Below are 21,123 nucleotides of genomic sequence, written 5' to 3'. Positions count from 1 at the left end.
TTTTTCAACAAAAAAAAAAATCCTGTTTGATCCAATTGTAGCCCATTCACTGAATTAAACTGTGCCACCACTCAGACTTATCAAATATCTACGACTCTGATCATCTGACTACGTGAATCATGGTAAAAATCACCATTGTTGTTTCAGATTAAAAAACTCAAAATTGCTGAAAATAGCCATTTATTAAAATATAATCCCACGGAAAACAAGACTACAGATACACCAATGACAAAAAGCACAAGGTCAAATATGTACACTTCAAGACTACTGTATTTTACAGCATTCATCATACTGCTGATCATAACCACTGGTTCCATTCAGACAGACACAGACAATGCAACATTCATATTCATATCTACAATTATCTGGCAGCAGGATTAGAGCTGCTTGAACTAGGAGTAGGACAGACTGATGAGGCTGCAATAATAACCAAACTATCTACAAACATAACAAAAACAACTAAAAAAATAACTTTAAAAAAATAACCACGTGAACTATAGCATCCTTTTTCTGGGATGAACATTCGGCAAAAATAGATGATCTATTCTATAATAAAAAACAGTTTTTCAAAAGTTACTTTTCAGGATAAAAAAAAAACGGCAATAGCACCAGATAGACAAGCTCAAAATGTGTCACTTCACTCCGCATTTAGAGCTTGTAGATCTGCTACTTTTTATGCTTTTGTTGTTGGCCTATGGATGATGTTTTCAACCATTTTGATACCAGGGCCCACTATTTATTCTGCATTTGAGCCACGGACCGCCATTTGAGAGGTTTAGTCTCTCAGACCCAAAACAAAACCATTTTTCACAATTCCATGCTGTATTGATGACGATCAAAATAGCAATTCTTCTACATTCTCTAATTGTGTAGACTAATTCAGATGTTTAACAAAATAACAATAATTTAACTCTTGAGGGCGTAAAATGGTACGGGTCCAAAAATACTCTCTCAAGAGTTAAAGATATATAAGGGTCCATTTGGTTACCAACTGTCCAGCATTTAGATGGGGACCACCTGGAACCCCCTCAAGGACCACTGGTGGTCGCCGGACACTGGTTGATAACCACTGATGTAGGGCGTTAATTCATGAAGAAAAAACAAACGAAAAAAACCCCACAAAAAGTTAAGAAATATGAAGATAAAAGGTTTCTGCCCAAGAGCAACGATATTGTAGATTGGGCTATTTTTGGCGAAGATATGTGGTGTGTACATGGAGAAACATTAGGGGGCCTACTGTAAAGCCCTGGGGGACTCCGGAGAGTACAAGTAGTTAAAACCTTCACATCATACGGATAATTTTCTTTTTATAATAATTAACATTTTCTGCATTTCAGCAACATTGCTGCATTTTACATTTACATGATATGAATTTTACAAATAAAAGAAAAAAGAAAAAAAAAGTCATTAGGCTAAACATAAAAAAAAAATATATATTTACATTATTATACAAATCATACCAAACATAAAACAGGACATCTATGAACATAAAAGCATGCAAAGTCCTGTGTACTTACATGTTCCTATAGTTCCTATAGTCTTCATTCTATAGCTTTAACCAACAACAATAGCTTCAGGTGGAACCATTTTGAAAATAGAATCTCGTACTGTAGCCTACTCATCACAGTTCAAGCTACAGTACATACATTTACTGACAAAACACATAAGGCAAAATGTAGCTTCAAGTTTACAAATAAACTGTAAACATATAGTAAAGAACAACAACAACAACAACAAAAGCATGTGACCTTGTGGAACCTTTAGACATTCAAAGGCGAAATTGTTTATTATATGGCGTAGCTATGTAGCTATGTAGCTATGCCACGAAAGGAGTGTATTCACTAATAGGCCAGGCGACACTGAATTCAATTTGAGCTGTACATTTAAAGTACAGTAACTGCACTGAAAACAAGTTTTACATTTATGAAGGGGGTGACAGGTTTTCTCCTAGGTGAACATTATGTATTGAAAACAAATATATTGGCTTGGGGTGAAAGCCTGCACACACACACCGTGATCCTACAGTATGTGAAATGCATCAATGTCTGAATTTGGACCCTCTCTCTGAAATGGACGGCCATAGCTGAAGGGTTAGAGAGCCTGCAAACCAAAGGTTTGATTCCAGGTTTCAGTAATGTGCCAAGGTGTCCCTGAGCAAGACACTTAACCCCTAACGCCCCCCCCCCCCCCCCCCCCCCCCCCTCTCCGAGGCACAGCCCCCGTAGCGCCCACTGTTCCAGTTACTTATGGGTTAAATGCAGATAATGCATTTCACTCTATATACAAATATATAGTGACAAATACCACAAAGAGAGTGCAGATTATATTAGGAATATAAACACAAGCACAATGTTTACTTTTCTTTGCAGATTAAATTTGTAGATGATGTAGATTACACCTAAAAGTACAGCAGAGCGTAAAATAGAGAGACAGGATGGGTAGGGAGCGTGAAAACGTTAGAATATAATCATGGTTTGATAATCATGTCTCTCTCTCTCTCTCTCTGTCTCTCAGCACAGAGGTTCTCAAAGTGTGACCCGGGGACCTCTAGGAGTCTTTGAGGGAGTTCCAGGGCGGTCCGCAGCAATGCTACTCAAAGTCCGCTGCCAATCACATTTCAGTGGACAACTGCTCTCGTGTTCACAACTTCTTTTTCTCTTTCCTCTTCCCTCCCTCTTTCTCCTCTTCCTCCTTGACGGGGGGCGTGTCCTCGTCGGAGGCGCTGCCGTGGCAACCGGACGCAGAGCGAATCACGGGAGGGCTGCGCGAAGCGGCTGAGGTGGGCGTGTCAGTCTGTCTGTCAGGTGCCGGGCTGGTGACTGGCGACGAGATGGAGGGCTGCAGGGATTGATTAGTCAATCACCTAATCAATAAATATAAACACTACAAGATATATAAAAAGCTAAAAATCACACCCGTGTGAAGTGAGGGGCGCTCTTATCATTATACATCATCTCATGAACAACTGAATTTATGTGATTGGTTAGCCGATTTGCTCGTCTACATATTAAAAAATAAATAAAGATAAAAAAAGATAATATGACGTACATTTTCCCTTCATTGTCAATAGCATTTAATGTTTGTGTTGCCACAAATGTACGTCATATTTGGTGGACATTTGACCTAATTTCTCCTTTCATTGTAAATGGCAAATATTGAGCTTTTTTTTAATTAATCAGTTTATTCCTTAGGTTGTACAGTGTGTAGAAGTTTACCTGTAGTGAGATGCTGGACTTGCTGGTTTTCTCCCTGACTTTGGCCATGGCTCCTTTCAGTCCAGAGGATCTCTGGCTGAGCTCCAGGGCGGCTCGGAGCAGCCTGGGGGTCTCAGGCCGCGCAGGGAGCGTCTGGGCCTGCTCGGGGTGCTCATCAGCCTCTGGTTTTGGCTCAGGTTTCTTTCCCTTGTTTAGCATCTTCCTGTAGAATCACGAAGGGCTTTATATGTCACTTACATACGCGTGCGTGCGTGCGTGCGTGTGTGCGTGCGTGCGTGCGTGCGTGCGTGCGTGCGTGCGTGCGTGCGTGCGTGCGTGCGTGCGTGCGTGCGTGCGTGCGTGCGTGCGTGCGTTTCTCACCTAGCCCTCTTGCGGAGCACTTTCTGGGACTCAGGGTAGTGCACCAGGATCTCATTCAGGTCTGTCTTGTCCAGGATGAAGAGGTTGGCGAAGCCATGAGCGATCACATTAGCTGTACGCCTGTTACCCCCGCCCACTGCCAGCAAACTGCCAATCACAGATGATCAACATTAACAACATCCGCAATGGTCAGCCCAGACCCGTAGAGAGAGTGAGAATTGCGTCACGCTTTGATCTCGACGCAAAGCAGGATGTTGCATCTCTCCTGTAGTTCCAAACATTGGAACTTCCACATTGAGATAGAAAAAGAATTTCCGTCTGCTGGGGACTGATTATGAGATCTACTGTTTCTCAACCAGTGGTACATGGACCAGATTGGACCACTATGGTCCAGGGCATGACTACAGGTGGTTGATAGGACAGTTATTTGAAATGTTTAAAATAATAGGTTGTATCAACCTTGAATGTTGAATGTATAAAAATAGTGTGGTGGAAAAAAGCTTAAAATGAAATGATGGGCTTGATATCTTTTCGAATCAACATGAATACAACAGAACAACAACCTCATAAATGGACTGCAACGGGTCCATTGGGTTCCAATTGTACACTGTCAGCGTTATGGGGGTCTAGAGAGCGTGTAAAACCGGCTCACCTGATTTCTCCGAAGACAGAGCCCGCTCTGAGAGTGACAAACACTGTCTTCCCGTCCGGACCACCGACCACCTGGACCTCCCCCGCTTTGATGATGTACATCTCCCTACCCACCTCCCCCTGGAGAGAGAGAGAGAGAGAGAGAGAGAGAGAGAGAGAGATTTAATTGAGACAAACAGAAATACATAAACTGACAGGTTCAATCACCTACACTATTCTACAACTGGCAACACATACAGCGACACTACACAATGTAAGACATCATCTCTCATGTCTTTATTGAACTTCCATCCACATACAGTAGCAGTAAAAGCAGCCATTCATATATATTCGTATAAGCCAGGCAAAATCCAACAGCACAGCATGTACACAGCTCATAGATGCATCATTGATGTAATCATGCACCAGCAGCACCACACAACACAACACAACACAACACAACACAACACAACACAAATGTTTTCTGCGGAAACAAATACAAAACGTAAGAGAGAAAGAGAGTGCCGAATAGAGAAAAATATAAAATAAAATATATCTATATTTTCGCTATTCTTTCAAATAAACACAATAGGATTGTGGTCACAATATCGATATAGAGGAATTCGGTCAAATATATCGTGATATTAGATTTTGTCCATATTGGCCAGCCCTAGTTAAAATACATAATGTTATCCTCACACTAAAATGTGCTGTAAATCAGTGGTTCCCAAACTGTTTCATGTCAAGGACCCCCAAATTGACACTAATTAGCCTGTGGACCCCCATTTGAAAATATATGCCAGGGACCCCCATAAGAGAAGAGTTTTACGGCTCTAGCAGAGATTCTCAACCCGTTTAATTTGTACACTCTCAGAGTTACAGACCCATAAGGGTCCACTTGGTTCCAAACTATCATTTAGCTGGGGACCCCCTGGAACTCCCTCAAGGAGCCCTGGGGGTCCCCGAACCTCACTTTGGGAACCACTGCTGTGAATCATTGTGTAATCACTACCTTTTTGCAGACATAATCCCCTGGCAGGTAGACGACAGAGCGCAGGCTCTTCAGCATGTCAAAGATCATCTGTCTGTCACAGCCCTGGAGGTCAACCAAACACCACACGTATGAATGAAAAGGATCTACTGTAGTCAGAAGAACTAAGCATGTTAACTTAAGCATGTTTCATATCAGCATGATATTTTTTAAAGATATTTTTTAAAGATATTTTTTAAAGATATTTTTTAAAGATATTTTTTAAAGATATTTTTTAAAGATATTTTTTAAAGATATTTTTTAAAGATATTTTTTAAAGATTTTTTGGGGCTTTTTGTGCCTTTTATGATAGGATGAAAGTAGGAAATGGGGAGAGAGATGGGGGGAAGACACGCGGCAAAGGCCGTCGGGATCGGGAGTCGAACCCGCGGCATGCCGTCAGGCTGGCTTAGCAGCCTAGTTGCCCAGACAGTTGAGCTAACCATCCGGGCCTCAAGTAATGCACTTGTACCATGGCAGTACTGTATACCTGACATCTGTCCTATGCAATGAACCCATCTATTAGGAGCAGTACATTAAGCATGTTTCATATTAGCATGGCATGATCTTGACTTAGGGCATGTCAGGGGTGGGCAACTTTGATGATGGAGTGGGCCATTTTCACACTCACTCCAGAGGGCCACTACATTTGCATATTAGTGTCGTAGCAAAAATAGACGATCTACAAGCTCAAAACGTGTCACAATGTGACGCGTTTTGAGCTTGTAGAATGTAGATCATCTATTTTTTGCTATATTTAAATTGAAATCCTGAATAATGTTTTGTTATTTTTAATTGGAATCCTGAAAAGTAACATTTTTATTTAATTTCAAATGCTTTTTAGATGCCTTTAATTATAGTTATGTTAACTTTAATCCAGTTTAATAATGAACTAAATACAAATACATTGAACATAAAAAAAGCTAGGCCTACTATTAAGCTACTATTATCATTTAGCTACAAATTTAAACTGAAGTAATTAAAGCGGGTCATGTTTGCATGTTTGGAATTGTAACAGCTGAAATCAATAATATATCAGTATTCCAAAATTAACCTGCGGGAAGTGAAGGTGAAGGTGAAGATTAAGTGAAGGTGGGGGCCCCCGGGCCGCCAGTTGCCCATGTATGCGAATAAGCCAATTCAAATACCTGAAACAGAGGAACTTTGCTGACGATGGAGTAGTTGACGTCTATAGCGATGTCCAGACGCATCTTATCCGGTAGCTGAGTCAGCAACTCCTGCTCGTCTGGAGGACAGAGACAGACAGACAGACAGACCATTTATTTATGTCCACACAAAGGAGATGCATACAAAGACACAAATATTAAAGGTGCAGTAGAGTTACACTTACAAAATCATGGCATGTGTTTTCATGGTACAATAGGCATGTCACTCAGCATCTATCTATGGGTATAAGTAGCAGCATCTCCGCCATATGTGCCGGCTGCCAATTATAGCAGAGACACTACAATACTTTGCCAGCCTTTTTGCCTCCTTTTTGGGCATCCCAAGTTGTTTGCTTGTATCTTTGTATGCTTGTTCTTATGATCTTGTACAACACTTTGGTTGACCTTTTGGTCTTTGTAAATGTGCTCTAGAAATAAAGTTTGATTTGATTTGATTTGATTTAGCCCAGCTCTGAGATGGTGTTTAGAAGTGGTTGGTATTTAATGACCTTGGTCATAAAGGCTTCCTCTCTAGGCTGTGGTCAAAGGTGCAGGCCATCTCTAATACAGACACTTCCCTGGACTCTTCATAAACCACAACAACATCCGGTGTATTAGCTGTCAAATATGTAAATACACACACACACACACACACACACACACACACACACACACACACACACACACACACACACACACACACACACACACACACACACACACACACACACACACACACACACACACACACACACACACACACACACACACACACTTGTCCACATACCCAGCATGCCTTGCGACTGCCAGGTGTAGTTGTACCAGGTCTTGACACGGTTCTGGACGTCTTTGGGGATGTTATAGGAGGCCATGTATTTGATGGTGTTGTCCACACAGGTGCGGTAGTAGGTCTGGGCTGACGTGGCCGCACCCACAACGTCACGCATCTGAAATCAACAGGCTAATAATTAGCATCAAAGTCAAAGACTTTGACTCGGGTTGACTCTGGTCAACCCGAGTCAACAGTTTTCTGAAAAACGTATGTTTCTATGTCAGTGGTTCTCAACCTTTTCCATGTCAAGGACCCCCAGAATTATTTGAGTGCCGCACTACGAGCTTGTAGATCTGCTATTCTTTTCAATAGCTAAAGTATAACATAATGCTTAAAACACCAAAAGGGGTTCCCGTCCTGAATGGGTTAAACAAAAACAAATTTCCAAAAGCCCTGAGATGTGCACTCTTGAGAGCTTGAATTTATGATCACTGCACTTGTGAACTCAGATTACTACTCCTCCTGATCAAGTGCAATTGCTTTTATTTGCACCATAGAGGTTTTATGTAGTAGTGCAGTGGTTCCCAAACGCTTCGTGTCAAGGACCCCCAAATTGACACTAATCAGCCCACAGACATCCATTTGAAAAGATACAGAATGCCAGGGACCCCCATAAGAGAAGATTTGTATGGCTCTAGCAGTGATTCTCAACCCGTTTAATTTCAAGGATCCCCAGTTTGGCATGCATTAGGCTACGGACCCCCATTTAATGGCATTTCTATCTCTGGGACCCCCAATTTATATTGTAAAATAACTGTTAGTTTAACTCTGAGAGTGTACAAATGGAACCAAATGGACACTAACAGGTCCAATTGGTTCCATTTGTACACCCTCGGGTCCATTTGGTTCCATTTGTACACTCTCAGAGTTATAGATCCATGGGTCCATTTGGTTCCATTTGTACACTCTCAGAGTTATAGATCCATGGGTCCATTTGGTTCCTAACTATCCATCATAGCTGGGGGACCCCCTGGAACTCCCTGAAGAACTCATGGGGGTCACCCAGACCCCACTTTGGGAACCTCTGTAATAGTAGTGTATAAGTTGTCTTTTGAAATGATTCGGCAATGACCAGGACCCGACTGTGAGTAACACATTCGCATGGAATGTGGCAATACATTGGTAATGTCAACCTCACCTGACCAATCATGATGGAGAAGGCAAATACTCCAACAAAGTAGTTGATGAGCTGAAAGACGATCTCAAACAGGGTGGTGGGGTCCGGCAGGCCTCCGATGGTGATCAGGGTCTTCACCGCAAAGTAGTAGCAGCGAATGTAGCTGCAGGTTACAGTACAGACAATGAGCACACCAGATACATACATACATACAGTAATCATTACTGTCGAGAAGTCTTGAGAAGCAGTTCATTACTGAGTAATGAACTGCTTCTCAAGACTTCTCGAGACCCCCAGGAGCAAAGATTTTAGTTAAAAATGTTCGCTTTAAAAATATAGAGTATTTTTATAGTTTATTTTTCTAAGTTTAAGTTCAGTCAGGACAACTCAAGAATGGATGGAATATATATTCATTGAATACGAATGAGCAATATGTTTATTATGGTTTGGCGATGAATTGGATCTGCTTTTAGGTACTGGGATCAAGCGCATCAGTCCCAACCAAACTCTGAATCCCCCGTACCTAACAGCAGATCCAAAACGACAGGTGGTAGCTGGGGTGGAGGAGGGTGAGCAGTGAAAAGTTTAAGCAGGCAGCAGTATCAGTGTGCAGCAGCAAACAAGCAAGCAGATTGAGCAGTGCAAACTTCCAGTTTAAATAGCCGGTATGAAGATGGGATGAGTGTATGATTGGATGAAGTGAATCATGGGTGGTTAAAATGATTGTGACGCTATATTAACCAATTTTGCCACGGTCTACCCATAGAGTTATAAAGGATAGAGGGCGGACAGACCCGCCCCCTGCTATTAATTTCAATGGAAGCTGCTCAGTGGCGTTTTGAAGCACCCGGAAGAACGCTCTACTAACGCATTTTTTTTATTTGGTGCCCAAAAGTGCTCAATGTTAAAGCCCAGATGCACAGGGTTTCCTTGTGCTAGATGCACGGGCCCGCCTGCAGTCCCCACTCTGACCAGTAGGTCTTAGTGCTTCAATGCTGGCCAGCCTTTCTGGTGGCTTGGGTTCTACCCCCTGGAAAAATATATCATTACTTTGTTTCACCAATTATTTGGGGCACACAATACTCTCGCAGCCCGACCCACAGGTTGGGAATGGCAAGCTTAAAAGGACACTTCACCCCTTTTGCAACCAGAACTTATTTTAATGATGTTTGGGAGACAAGAAACACTAGATATTCTAGTATTTCAAAGTGTCCATGATGTCATGGACACTGGGCTCACTATAATTCCCATAGTCTCGTAGCCAGACAGAGCTTATTTTTTCATTTCCATTTCTGCTTTGCAGCAAGCTATATATATGCTTAGATGCTTTTTATTTATATTAGGATACATTTTACTGTAAAGACAAAAGACGAAACGGAAGTTCCGCTTTATATTTCACTCATGATAGAGCTTCCGTTGCTCCAGACTGAATGATGGAAGCATTTGGAAATTGCGACAGTCTGGCAACAGTCTGGCAATGCGAGACCATAATTCCCATAATGCTTTGGTGCACTGCTCCTCCTTGTGGATAGGGGAGGGTTGTCTTACCGAGACAACATAGTCCAGGAAGTAAGTGAGCCCAGTGTCCACGACATCATGGACACTTTGAAATACTAAAATAACTAAAAAACACATATTACCCACATAAAGACCCCCAGGAAAGTGTTCTAAATCTTCTAAACGTCATTAACATATATTTTTTTTAGCAAAAAGGGTGAAGTGTCCCTTGAAATGTCTGTGTGTGAGACACTGTGACTGTGTGTGTTCTACCAACCTGTTGCCCTTCCCATCATAGACCCACTTGGTAGAGCCCAGTCCTTCATAGGCGGAGCCCCAGTAAAACAGACAGGCATTACAATGGAGACAATACAGAAGGTAGGTGGTGGTGCGGATCACTCTGGGGGGAGAGGAATGGGATATACACACAGTACAGTAGGACAGTTGGGGGGAGAGGAATGGGATATACACACAGTACAGTACAGGTACAGTAGGACAGTGGCTCTCAAAGGACCCCCATAACTCTCTGAGAGGATACAAATGGAACCATTTGGTTCCGTTTGTACACTCAGAGTTACAGACCTGTAAGGGTCCGAACCCTGCAGGTCAGTGGACGCCACTTTGAGAACCATTTACAGTATGGGACAGTTGTTGGAGCCTCTGTTCCTAAATCAGATTTTCAATCCAGATTGCAATTGGATTGATTTTATGCACTCCGGAGGCTGATTCCAAATCTAATTAGCAAAAACCTGCTTTCGTGTTTGTTTTTTTTTTTTGCTGTTCAGACTGCACAGAAACAATGTGACCCCAATCTGGAATGGACACGAATCAGATTTGGTCAAAACAGGGCTTTAGTCTGCAGCACAGCCTACTTCTTGTGCAAACGCAGTTTGGCTAAAGCTTATGAGAACAAACTTGCTAGTTCTAACAAGAAGGATGTGCATCATAAAAGGATGTATAACATGGTGCTCATGCAGTGTACTGTATGACAAGCAGCATCTCACCTATAGACGTAGGCTTTGGTCAGGATGGCTTCTAGACGCTCATTGAACTCAAAGAAGGAATTGATCTGAAGACGCATTAATAACAGCAGAGATAAACATTTGTCTAAGAGCTACATTATATAGCAAATTATAGTTGATATTGTCGTAAAAGCAGATTGTTGCTGATAACTAGCAAGAATCCTCCATCAACCTATCATACGTTCTCTCTTCTCTTACAACATTGCCAAATGTCAGGGGACAGTACTAGTGGCTCACCTTTAGCAGTCTTGGGAAACGAAGAAGAGGATTGATGCCAGTTTTGAAGTAGAATAACTCCAATGGAACCAGGCTGGCCACATCCATCTGAAACCCAGATCCATTAGACAAGACAGGCAGGCAGGCAGACAGACAGACAGACAGACAGACAGACAGACAGACAGACAGACAGACAGACAGACAGACAGACAGACAGACAGACAGACAGACAGACAGACAGACAGACAGACAGACAGACAGACAGACAGACAGACAGACAGACAGACAGACAGACAGACAGACAGACAGAGGCAGGCAGGCAGGCAGGCAGGCAGGCAGACAGACAGACAGACAGACAGACAGACAGACAGACAGACAGACAGACAGACAGACAGACAGACACTCATTTCCTTTACCTTAAAACGTGTCGTTTTCATGTAATTTTTTCTCATGTCCTTTTTGTCACACTGTAACAAAAACAAAACATTGTGTTAAAATCAGCTGTGTGGGGAAAAGGCCCACTGGAATCCTATACAATACAAATTACATTGTGGTTTTCTTCTTTAAGTCTACTTTTAAAAGATGACATTGTAGCAGATCTCAGGTCAAGTTCATTCCAGAGAGATCATTACATTGCAATGCCACTTTAAACACTCCAAGGTAAATCCTTTTATTCAACTCTTTATTTCAATGTTAAATTATTTCAATAATATTTTCTGATTGTATAAAGTCAGGCATTCTGATCTTGTAGAACAGCTATGTTCGAATAACCATAAGTATATAGAATATTGAAAAAAGGAAATAGTCGAGTAAAGTAAAAGCACCCCAGAATTGTACTATAGTTCTTGAGTAAAATGTACTCCAGTTACCTTCCACCATTGGTGGCCATGCATGCACTCACCACGATGTCTCCCCCTCGTACAAACTGCAGGCGTGGTTGGAAGATGGTGATGTCCAGGATGTAGACCAGGTCACAGAGGTAGTCGGTCAGCAGCCAGTAGTAGATGTTGTCCGGGGTCTGGTAGGGGAAGGCCCAGCGCACCGGGATGAACCACACGTTCCAGTTCCACGCCAGAGTCACCAGCAGCAGCCACAGCACATAGCTTAGATCTGCAAGGGACAGAAATACAGCCACAGCACATAGCTTAGCTCTGCAAGGGGCAGAAATACAGCCACAGCACATAGCTTAGATCTGCAAGGGACAGAAATACAGCCACAGCACATAGCTTAGCTCTGCAAGGGGCAGAAATACAGCCACAGCACATAGCTTAGATCTGCAAGGGACAGAAATACAGCCACAGCACATAGCTTAGCTCTGCAAGGGGCAGAAATACAGCCACAGCACATAGCTTAGCTCTGCAAGGGGCAGAAATACAGCCACAGCACATAGCTTAGCTCTGCAAGGGGCAGAAATACAGCCACAGCACATAGCTTAGATCTGCAAGGGGCAGAAATACAGCCATATTATCTGATCTGCAAGGGACAGAAATACAGCCATATTATCTGATCTGCAAGGGACAGAAATACAGCCATATTATCTGATCTGCAAGGGACAGAAATACAGCCATATTATCTGATCTGCAAGGGACAGAAATACAGCCATATTATCTGATCTCCAAGGGACAGAAATGCAGCCATATTATCTGATCTCCAAGGGACAGAAATGCAGCCATATTATCTGATCTCCAAGGGACAGAAATGCAGCCATATTATCTGATCTCCAAGGGACAGAAATACAGCCATATTATCTGATCTCCAAGGGATAGAAATGCAGCCATATTATCTGATCTCCAAGGGACAGAAATGCAGCCATATTATCTGATCTGCAAGGGACAGAAATACAGCCACAGCACATAGCTTAGATCTGCAGGGAGATACATGGAGGGATGTATGAGAAAACACAAGTTCTTTCCGCATTTCTGGAAATGCGGAATGATGAGCCCAGAAAACATGCATATCATGGTGGAAACCTATGTCCTGTACTTTTCAGGAAATGGTCAAATGATTATTTTTGTCAAGCGTGTTAATGAATCAATAGCGCGTTAATGATTAAAAAATGCCTACATTGTAAATTGTAATGTTATAAAACCCACAGACAGACTCAATAACTTTCCCTTTTACATTTTTCTTTTCTTTTTTAGATTCAACATACAGTAGCTGTGGTTTGCCAAAAATGGTTCTCTGGCAATGGAGTTGAAAGATAGGAATGGAGATGGGGAGAGAAAGAGAGATGCCAGCAAAGGAGGGACGAACGGCAATGGATGTCAGATGTCTAGGATGACTCCTCAAAGCACAGTAGATTTGTCCACAAAACAGCAAAGTCTTCATTTGATTTGATTGGCAAATCTGCTGCTTAGTCAGTCAAATAAAGGCAAGCCACAGGAAAGTCAACCGGGACAGGAAACAACTAGGGTATGCCATCTTATGGACTACTTAAGCAAAGAGATTATTACAATACATTTCCGCATGGTTTGGATAAACAACGTTCCACCCTGCGGTGTTAGTAGACTATTAGGCTTTAAACGGGAGCATGCAGGCAGGCAGGGCTCTCACTGGTAAAAGGGTCGATGCTGGTAGGGAAGCGGTAGTGCATAAGGGCTCGTATGCACCGAGGAGGTTTCACCTTGCAGGAGCACCGAGACTGCTGCTCCTCATCCTCCTCATCCGGTACCCCTCCTCTTCCTCCTCTTGATGCACCTGCCTGGGCCTCCTTGTGGTCCCCGGGACCAGGGGGCGGTGCCTGAGGAGGAGCTGAAGGTCACAGAAAAGGTGAGAGGTCAAAACAGGGCAATCGGTCACTGAATACAAGGCCCAATCTAGTGTGTCCGCTTTGGAAGAAAAAATCGAAAAATATTATTAAGGGAACAGCAACGTTTCGGTCTTATTCGACCTTCATCAGGCTATCTTTAATAGCAAAAGTATAAAATACTGGTTAGACCTAACCCGGAACATAATTGATTGATAGATCAATCAACAAAATACAATGTCCATGGCAAATTCTAGATTTTGTTTTTACACACCATTATAATGTTCTTATTTTGATTATAGACCCAATTACTGAATGTCAAGTCTCCATGTTCACAAATTATTATGTATGTCACTTATTTACTACAACACTATGACACATTAGGACTTCAACTATAGTACTAGTGGTTCTCACATTATTATGCGTGTCTTAAGTACCAGGTCCTATTACTTAACTTAAGACCTGGAGGCGTGGTCAATGCTGTTTGGCCACTCAGAATAGCCAAATGGCATTGATCACGCCTCCAGGTCTTAAGTTAAGTAATAAGACCTGGTACTTAAGTCACGCATAATACTGCCCATGTTTTATTTGCAAGGACCCTCTTAACTCTGTGTGTACAAATGGAACCAAATGGACACTTACGATGGGTCCATCTGGTTCCATTTGTACACTCTCAGAGTTACAGTACCGACCTGTTATGGATATTCAGGTCTAGCTCTTTGTGAATTTCTGGTAATATTATTGTCCACTTATTTTGTATGTGTTGTATGCCAGAAATGTCCACCACAAGCCCGGCATGGTGATGACCACTCCTGACAATGTGTCACTCACAGGCGTCGACGCTGTCGTCATCGGAGCTGTCCAGCTCTATGAGCTTCTCCTTGGCTTTCTCCGTTCGCTCCTTGAACATCTTGACCAGCTCCTGAAGACGCTCGTTGACCACTGCACTGGTCTGACTGGCCGAAGACGCTGGGCGCTCTTTCAAACTGGGAACACAAGGCAGGAACCATGGTCAACAATGTTGTTTTGACCACATGTTATGTTGTTGTTAGTAGGAATAAACACAGACGCAGCAGGAAGGAAGCAGACTGAAAAGATGGAGGAGCCAACCCGAGTTGCGGTTGTGCCCCCACTTTTTTTTTACCAAATGCCTATGACACTCGATGGCTGTCTGATAAGTACACGGTACATACTGGGTCAGGAAAAAAATCCAACATACTGCATGCGTGCGTACGTGCATGCGTGGGTGTACATGAGTGCGTGTGTGTATGCATGTCATGCAAGTGCGTACATAAGTCTGTGTGTGTGCATTTGTGCGTGCGTGTGAATGTGTGCATGAGCATGTGCAAACTGTGTGTGTGTGTGTGTGTGTGTGTGTGTGTGTGTGTGTGTGTGTGTGTGTGTGTGTGTGTGTGTGTGCACTCACATGTCATCTGTGCTGTAAAGGCTGGTCTGGCTGGGCCATGCTCTGACAGGGCCACGCCCTCCTCCTTCATCATCATCATCATCACTTTGAGAGTGACCACGCCTCCAGCTGCCACCATCACATACGCAACAACGACGATAATGATTATTAAAAAGGTTGTCTTGCAAAATTTCCATTCTTTATTTGTTATGTCGTCGAAAACCTTAGTTTGCCCAAAAAGAAACTTCTCAGGAAATGGAAAAAAAATAACCTGCTTTCCAATGTATCCAAAGTAGTTACTATTTAGTCACAAGCTCTTGTTAATACTTTATCGGTAAAACCCACAGCAACTTATTTCTGTGAAAGATGTTTTTTACGTGAGATGCAGACGAATAAAAGACGTTGACTGTTGTGATCATGAGTGTGCTATGTCATTGAAATGGATTATTTATGATGACACATGCAACACATTCTGCACAATGCATGGATTCAGGCACGTGCACACATAGACCTCAAAGGGAGCTTCAGCCCCTACCCTTTTACCCGTCTGTAAAATAACTGCCCTCTCCAGACCATGAATGCAGCATTTACTATGGTGAAAGAAATGCAAATGCAAGGCAGCATTCAGGAGAATTGCTTTTTTCCGAAGTCTCCTGAACTTGAACGCAGCATTTTGTGTTTAACTAATTTGCTTCGAAATCTATGTGGTACACCGCATCTCCAGTAGAAAGAGTGCTGGGTTGCGCCCCGAAAATAGCTGATCTACAAGCTCTCAACGCGTCGCAGCGTGACGCGTTGTGAGCTTGTAGATCTGCTATTTTTGTCCAAAAGTGCCCTCTTACGGTATTGCAGCCCCTCCCTCTCTGCACGTCCCTGCATGGATTCATGAACCCAAACCACACCAAAGGGTGGAGACGGGATTGTAGCGTTGGTCCCAGCCGTGTGATACGGTATGTCCTGTTGCCTGTCGACCCGAGTGATTCAACTGGTTCAATTCAATGGCCCAAACCATTGGTTCTCAACCTTTTTATACTGAAGTACCACCTAAGAAAATATTTGGCTCTATACCACCATAATAAATAACCATTATTATTTGTTTATTTAGTTAAAATACAGGAGCGTATACCTGCCCTTTTTGTTCCATTCCTATGCTGCTGCTGCTGCTCTGACAAAACTCAGTCTAATCACTAATCAGCACAACTGATGATATTTCTAATGTGATTAATCTGTTCTCAAATCTTCTATTGGCTAGGTGTGCTGTCATGCCCATTTCAGCACGGCTGGATATAGCCTATTTCAACCAATTGCTTGGTCAGAAGAACTACCTGTAGTAATTTCATTCCACTTTTGTCTTTTTTCTCCTTTTTTGGGTACCAGCGGAGGGGGGCTAAAGTACCACTAGTGGTGCAAGTACCAGTGGTTGGGAACCTCTGGCCCAAACCACACCAAAGGGTCGCCATGCAACTCCTCGCAACCATTTTCTTGCAAGGAGTTGCATGGTGACCCATTTGTGTGGTTTTCGGCTCATACACAGTCTGCCATTATTCACTGAGGTCATGCATAGATCCATGGATTTATGGAGTGATTGATCACTGCTTGATTTGAGGGATGGATGAATAGAAACAGGATCAATATTTATTGGTTGGGATAGCTTACATCCTCATCCGGATAGACCTATGATTCCTTCCATAGAACGTGAGTTTGGGTTTTGAGATTGTTTGTACGAAAAAGAGCAAGAGAGAGAGAGAGAGGGGGGGGGGGGGGTAATTGAGACAATACACATACAGGTTCACCTACACTATTCTACACCAGGTAACACAATGACAATACACATGTAAGGTCAACTCTCATATTTTAATTGAACTTCACTATAAACATTATAGTGACATCCACATGAAAAGGGGACGTTCATAAGCCAGGCAAAAGCCAACAACAGCACAGCACTGTACACAGCTCATAGATGTAACGCACCATACAGCACGCACAGCACAGCACAGCACAGCACAGTACAGTACAGTACAGTACAGTACAGTACAGTACAGTACAGTACAGTACAGTACAGTACACGCACAGCACAGCACAGCACAGCACAGTACACACACAGCAAGTACACGCACAGCACAGCACAGCACAGCACAGCACAGCACAGTACAGCACAGCACAGTACACTACACTACACTACAGACTACACTACACTACAGTACACTACAGTACACCACAGCACAGCACAGCACAGCACAGCACAGCACAGCACAGCACAGCACAGAACAGCACCTATAGACTCTTTTTGTCAACTTCATTTTTCTTTTTTTTTACATTTGTGACATTTTGTTCAGTTTGACCCTCCAGTTTTGGAGATATGACTTATAGAGTAATGTCTTGCAAAAAACAGCGAGTTGAGAAAACAGGCTTGAAAGGTTCACTTCTGTGGACTCTAACATTACACCTAGCTACATGTTTAAGCATTTATTTCATATTTACATGTCGATTTCAGCTCTGATATTTCAAAAAGAGTCACATATCAAAAAGAGTCACATTTGTGAATTCTTACAGCATAAATGCGTGTTTTCTGCAGAAACTCTTACGTTTGGGCTTTTTTCCCTCTCAAAGTATAAAAAACACCTACACACTGTCTTCACTAAAACATTAATGTTTAATCAATTGCAACGTTTCGGTCAAGGATAAAAAAAAAAATGGGCATGGCCACACATGCCGTGCTATTTACAATTTATCCTAAAAACTAAAACAAAATAAAAACGATTCTAATTCACAAAATTGTGAAAGTCAACTTTTCTGCAGGAGACAGGCAAAAATATGGATAAAATGATAGGAAAACTGAAACCAGGACACAACACTGCATGCACAGCACAACACAGGCTGCAGAGGAACAAGACTGACAGTAGAGGGCAGCAGATGAACACTCTAGGTCAGTGTTTCCCTAGCCTGGCTAATAAGCCAGACCGAATCAGCCGTTGGCAAAAAAAAAATTGCCTGCCGGCGGATAGTGTGATTTGAGTCTGGTTTATTAGCCAGGCTAGTGTTTCCCGATAATCTCTCAAGCCGGCCGGTCCATATGGATTTCGCCCTTGCTGGAGGACAGGGGAGATTTAAAAAAAATAAATTGGGGAAAACTAACACATTGAAGATTCAAAATGGGCGAAGTGGTCCTTTAAGGCAGGGGTCGGGCAACCTTTTTTACATGAAATGCCATGTTTAACATTTATTTTTCTTGATAGTGTGCCATATCAACACTAAGTTTAAGACACCACATCGAAATTAAAATATATAACTGATTTTGATTGTCCATGGGCTATACAGTACATGACGACCTTTATTTCTTCTTTAGAGATGTGTTCTTTCACATCAAGATGTAATAATGATCATTAGACTTAACTAGGGATGCACCGATATGGAAATTCTTGGTCGATACCGATGTTTAAAATAACAATTCAGCCGATAGCCGATACTGATATATGTTTATTTAGTTTTTGTGAATAGAGTTATGTGCAGGATGTAATGTGTACATCGTGAGGGGACTTCATTTAACTGTAGCTTTAAGCTTCTGCCTATTCCATTTCGATCGTGTTTAAAAAAATGAAAAAAATGTTAATTTTAAAAGTAAAAACCTCTCTCTCTCTCTCTCTCTCTCTCTCTCTCTCTCTCTCTCTCACTCTCTCAATTCTGCCAGTGTGCCAGTGAACACCCTCGCCTGTGCCAATGTTGGCACACGTGCCTAAGGTTGCCTACCCTTGCTTTAAGGTACAAGCAAAAATAATAATAACTGGATATTTACTTGCGACCCATATTAACATGCCAAACATACATCCCTATTGTTTTGGACGTACACTGACCTATAGGTTCACAAAGCAATAACCAAACAAAGGTAAATGATTTGAGGCGTTTCGTTAAAAGATTCCAAAAATGTACAACCAGGACCTGATATTTATATATGTTGTATTATTCTATATTGTGCGTTCTTACATTTTGCAATGAAAGCCATTTATTTTGCATCCAGAGGAGCTACATACAGCATACTGTACCATCTCCTCACAGCTGAAAACAGTGACACTGTTGAGCAGTGGTGGAAAGTAACTAAGTACATTTCTATATACATTTATGCCTTTTGAAAATAGCCGATCTACAAGCTCACAATGTGTCACAATGCGTTGCGATGCCACGCATTGTGACCTTGTAGATCGGCTATTTTGAAAAGTTTTTTTTCACATTTGAAAACTTGTAAAACAGCACAAGTACATTTTGATGCCTATACTTTTGTACTTTTACTCAAGTACATTTTGAATATGGCACTTCTACTTGTAACGGAGTACTTTCTACAATGCAGTACTTTTACTTTACTCAAACATTTGAGTACTTTTTCCACCACTGTATACAAGGTGTCCTTGAGGAGTAACCACTGATCATGAAGAGTGAATCATAGTGTTGATGATGTGAAGCCGTACGGAACAGCACATTGTAGACATCTATACAGACATCCATCCATTACTGCACATGATTGGATTCAATGCCGTAATGAGGTTGTAAGGTTCTCAAGGTTTGCAATGTTTAGTTTAGTTTTAGTGTTTTGTCCTGTCCATGTACGTTGTATGTAATTTGTTTTGTTTTATTGTACAATAATGATTGTGACATGTACTGTATCTGTGTTGGGAGCCCCTCGAAAACGAGATGGTACATTTCAAGGGGTCTTTTTTCCTAATAAAGATGCTTGAATCATGACTGCAACATGTATGTCATCCATACACGCACGCACGTCTTACTCTTTATCTGTTGTTTTACTGCAGACGTCACGCATGCCGGGAGGGGGGGGGGGGGGGGGGGGGGGGAGAGAGAGAGAGAACAGGTGGACAGAAAGGAACACGAAATATGAATACTTAATTTAATGACAATCAAAAGAAAACAGATGTTACCCAATTTTGACGCGGGGCTTAATAAATGGCATTTTAACCAATCTGCATGGTAGAGTGTGCAAATATATAAATATATAGCACATCATCCTAGAAAATGCACAAAATCTCTGTCTGTCTGTCTGTCCCTCACCTGTGGCGTCCTCCTTTCAGGGGTCCGGGGACGGTCAGGGTGTTGGCTGTGGCGCTCTTGTGGTTGGAGTCCTCTACGTTGACGGCAGGGCTGAGGCTGCCGGGGTTCTCTGGACGACGGGGGGTCGAGAGAGAGTTAAGACAAGACATGTTTACTGTTCCAGCACCTGTTCAGTACACTGTTGATTTTGACACCACATTTTGATTTTAGTTTTAGTCATTGTATAATGCGTGTCTTAAGTACCAGGTCTTATGACTTAACTTAAGACCTGGAGGCGTGGTCAATGCTGTTTGGCCACTCAGAATAGCCAAATGGCATTGATCACGCCTCCAGGTCTTAAGTTAAGTAATAAGACCTAGTACTTAAGACACGCATAATACTGACTGTCTCTTGAATAGTTTTCATTTTGTTTTAGTCACATTTTAGTCACCTGGAACGTCTTAGTGTTAGTCTAGTTTTAGTCGAGTAAATATCATGAGATTTTAGTTGACTAAATCTACAGTGAAATTGTCAATATATTTAGTCTCAGTTTTAGTCATCATAGCTTAGTTTTCATTTAGTTTACGTTTAGTTTTCGTCAGTGAAAAAAGGTAGTTGACGAACATTTTTTGTCATAGTATTAGTCGACAAAATCAACACACGTGCGCGCGCTGTGCATAGAGGACCCATTCAGGACGGGAACCCCTTTTGGTGTTTTAAGCATTATACTATAGCTATATGAGGGTATGTACATGACATCATCCTCATCATACCCGGAAGATATGCGGGAACGCCTACTGAGTGGCAAAAAACCTACTTTCTGGCCTTGACAGCCCATACATCCAAACAGAAA

General features: G+C 42.2%; 1 protein-coding gene across 1 annotated transcript in view; it reads right to left on the bottom strand.

Moving 5' to 3' along the window:
* Window positions 1-2,640: 2,640 nt before the first annotated feature.
* The window catches only part of LOC306923997 (uncharacterized protein), a gene marked incomplete at both ends in the record, with an annotated part of 59,729 nt that continues 41,246 nt past the window's right edge, over window positions 2,641-21,123 (bottom strand). Inside the window, 17 exons of the mRNA XM_079502341.1 lie at window positions 2,641-2,838; window positions 3,216-3,417; window positions 3,576-3,722; window positions 4,228-4,346; window positions 5,218-5,301; window positions 6,384-6,481; window positions 7,189-7,348; window positions 8,372-8,513; window positions 10,125-10,247; window positions 10,852-10,916; window positions 11,107-11,193; window positions 11,502-11,552; window positions 11,987-12,195; window positions 13,639-13,836; window positions 14,663-14,817; window positions 15,258-15,365; window positions 16,079-16,109. Of these exons, the coding sequence (XP_079358467.1) occupies window positions 2,641-2,838; window positions 3,216-3,417; window positions 3,576-3,722; window positions 4,228-4,346; window positions 5,218-5,301; window positions 6,384-6,481; window positions 7,189-7,348; window positions 8,372-8,513; window positions 10,125-10,247; window positions 10,852-10,916; window positions 11,107-11,193; window positions 11,502-11,552; window positions 11,987-12,195; window positions 13,639-13,836; window positions 14,663-14,817; window positions 15,258-15,365; window positions 16,079-16,109 (2,177 nt within the window). The remainder of the gene's footprint in view (window positions 2,839-3,215; window positions 3,418-3,575; window positions 3,723-4,227; window positions 4,347-5,217; window positions 5,302-6,383; window positions 6,482-7,188; window positions 7,349-8,371; window positions 8,514-10,124; window positions 10,248-10,851; window positions 10,917-11,106; window positions 11,194-11,501; window positions 11,553-11,986; window positions 12,196-13,638; window positions 13,837-14,662; window positions 14,818-15,257; window positions 15,366-16,078; window positions 16,110-21,123) is intronic.

The sequence above is a fragment of the Electrona antarctica genome, assembly GCF_951216825.1.
Source record: "Electrona antarctica genome assembly, chromosome: 5".
Classification (NCBI taxonomy): Eukaryota; Metazoa; Chordata; class Actinopteri; order Myctophiformes; family Myctophidae; genus Electrona; species Electrona antarctica.
Note: the sequence above shows the minus strand (reverse complement) of the source record. Positions and strands in the feature narration are given on the sequence as shown.